The following is a 1662-nucleotide window of genomic DNA, read 5'->3' on the forward strand; positions in this document are numbered from 1 at the left end:
AAAACATTTGTGCAAATGTGCCAATTTCTGAAATCAATAAAGGTTTTTTATGCCTCTTTTTTGACACCTAGCTATTGTTCACAGGCCCACATTTTTGAACCATCAAGCATTAAAATGTGACGAGGTTGAAACTCTCAAGAGCGAATTCTTGAACTGTAATGTAATGGCCGCATTCTGGTGCCCTGACAGGGGGACGGCAACATCCGTTACTTTGAGATTACCACAGAGAAGCCGTATTTACAATACCTAATGGAGTTCCGGTCCCCAGCGCCACAGAAAGGACTAGGTAAGTCATTTGTTGAATGGTGATATATGATCTCTCCTGCTGAGTGCAGAAAGGGAGATCCTAACCCCTTCATTAGCAGTCTTTAGAGATGGGAGGGCGGATGGATCACAGTGGCAATGAGCTCGGCCTCATTACCGCTCTAAAAGCAGTGTTGCAAAGAATAAAATTCCTTGAAGAAAAAAAGAGCCAGATGAATTGAAACAGTGCCTCAGTGTAGTTTCAAGCTCCAACTAACTTGTCCAGCGTTGTTTTATTGCAGCAGGTCGATGTGACTCCAATCAGCCATGAATTCTGGGAAGTGTGTTGATGTTGTCGAAACGATGGCGCCACCACACACTTCTGTTCTTTTTCTGCAGGTGTGATGCCAAAGCACGGGCTGGATGTGGGAGCTTGCGAGGTGTACCGCTTCTATAAGCTAGTCACCCTGAAGGGTTTGATTGAGCCCATTTCAATGATTGTGCCAAGAAGGGTGAGTGAGGGAATGAAGTAATGGATTAACTGCCTCTGCTCTATTGTCTCAATGATAAAGAATCCTTTCAAACCCATGCAGAGAGGTCACATTTAATGCTTTCAGACAAAGAAATCTTGTGTAATATGACCTTTTTTTCTCCAGACTTTTTTTAAATAGGCCAAATCTAATAAATATAATGTATGTGGTTTTTCCTGGTTCACAGTCAGACACATACCAAGAGGACATCTACCCCATGACAGCAGGAACAGAACCTGCACTGTCCGCCAGTGAATGGCTGAGCGGCATTAATAGAGGTAACAATACTGAGATTGGTTGATGCTCCTTTGGTGGTCAATGACTCAGCATTTCTTTATAAAGCCACTTTTTGCCAAATATAAACCCATGTTAGGCAGATAACATATCATCCTGCATTTGGCGACGTGATTAACAATTAAAAAACAAAGATAAAGTAAATCATTGCCAACTCTCTCACACACTGTCACTGAACATATAGTTTGAATTGTCACCATCATGGTGCAAACTCCCACAGATATTTCCTTGAACTGGGCTCTGATTTGCATTTCACAGGGTTCTTTAAATGACATCCAATCATCCAATTTAACATAAAATGCATTCAGAAAAGGTGGGAGTTAGGAAGTGTGTTCTTTTTTTCACCTCCATTCTTCAAACTGTCTTTGAAAAGTGAGCATTACCATCTCCAGTGTCACCTCTGTGAACTCACTTTATGCTTACCAAACTTTAACTCACAGAGGCATTTATGAGGAAATCTCCAGATTCTAGCAGACCAGTTTGTAGATAACCTTGCACATGTGGATGTCCACATGCTACAAATCTGTCACAGTAGTCCACTTTCACAGCAACCATTTTGAAATGTAACAGTAGGGTAAACACAAGTGCTACCAAC

General features: G+C 41.6%; 1 protein-coding gene across 2 annotated transcripts in view; it reads left to right on the forward strand.

Annotated features, from left to right (window-relative positions):
* The window catches only part of coro2ba (coronin, actin binding protein, 2Ba), a 43781-nt gene that overhangs the window by 37476 nt on the left and 4643 nt on the right, over positions 1-1662 (forward strand). For both annotated transcript variants that reach the window (XM_035652194.1, XM_035652195.1), the window contains exons 8-10: positions 190-286; positions 643-755; positions 961-1051. In XM_035652194.1, coding sequence (XP_035508087.1) covers positions 190-286; positions 643-755; positions 961-1051 — 301 coding nt within the window. The remainder of the gene's footprint in view (positions 1-189; positions 287-642; positions 756-960; positions 1052-1662) is intronic.

Source organism: Morone saxatilis, unplaced genomic scaffold (assembly GCF_004916995.1).
Source record: "Morone saxatilis isolate NCDOM2014 unplaced genomic scaffold, NCSU_SB_2.0 Contig11, whole genome shotgun sequence".
Taxonomy (NCBI): Eukaryota; Metazoa; Chordata; class Actinopteri; family Moronidae; genus Morone; species Morone saxatilis.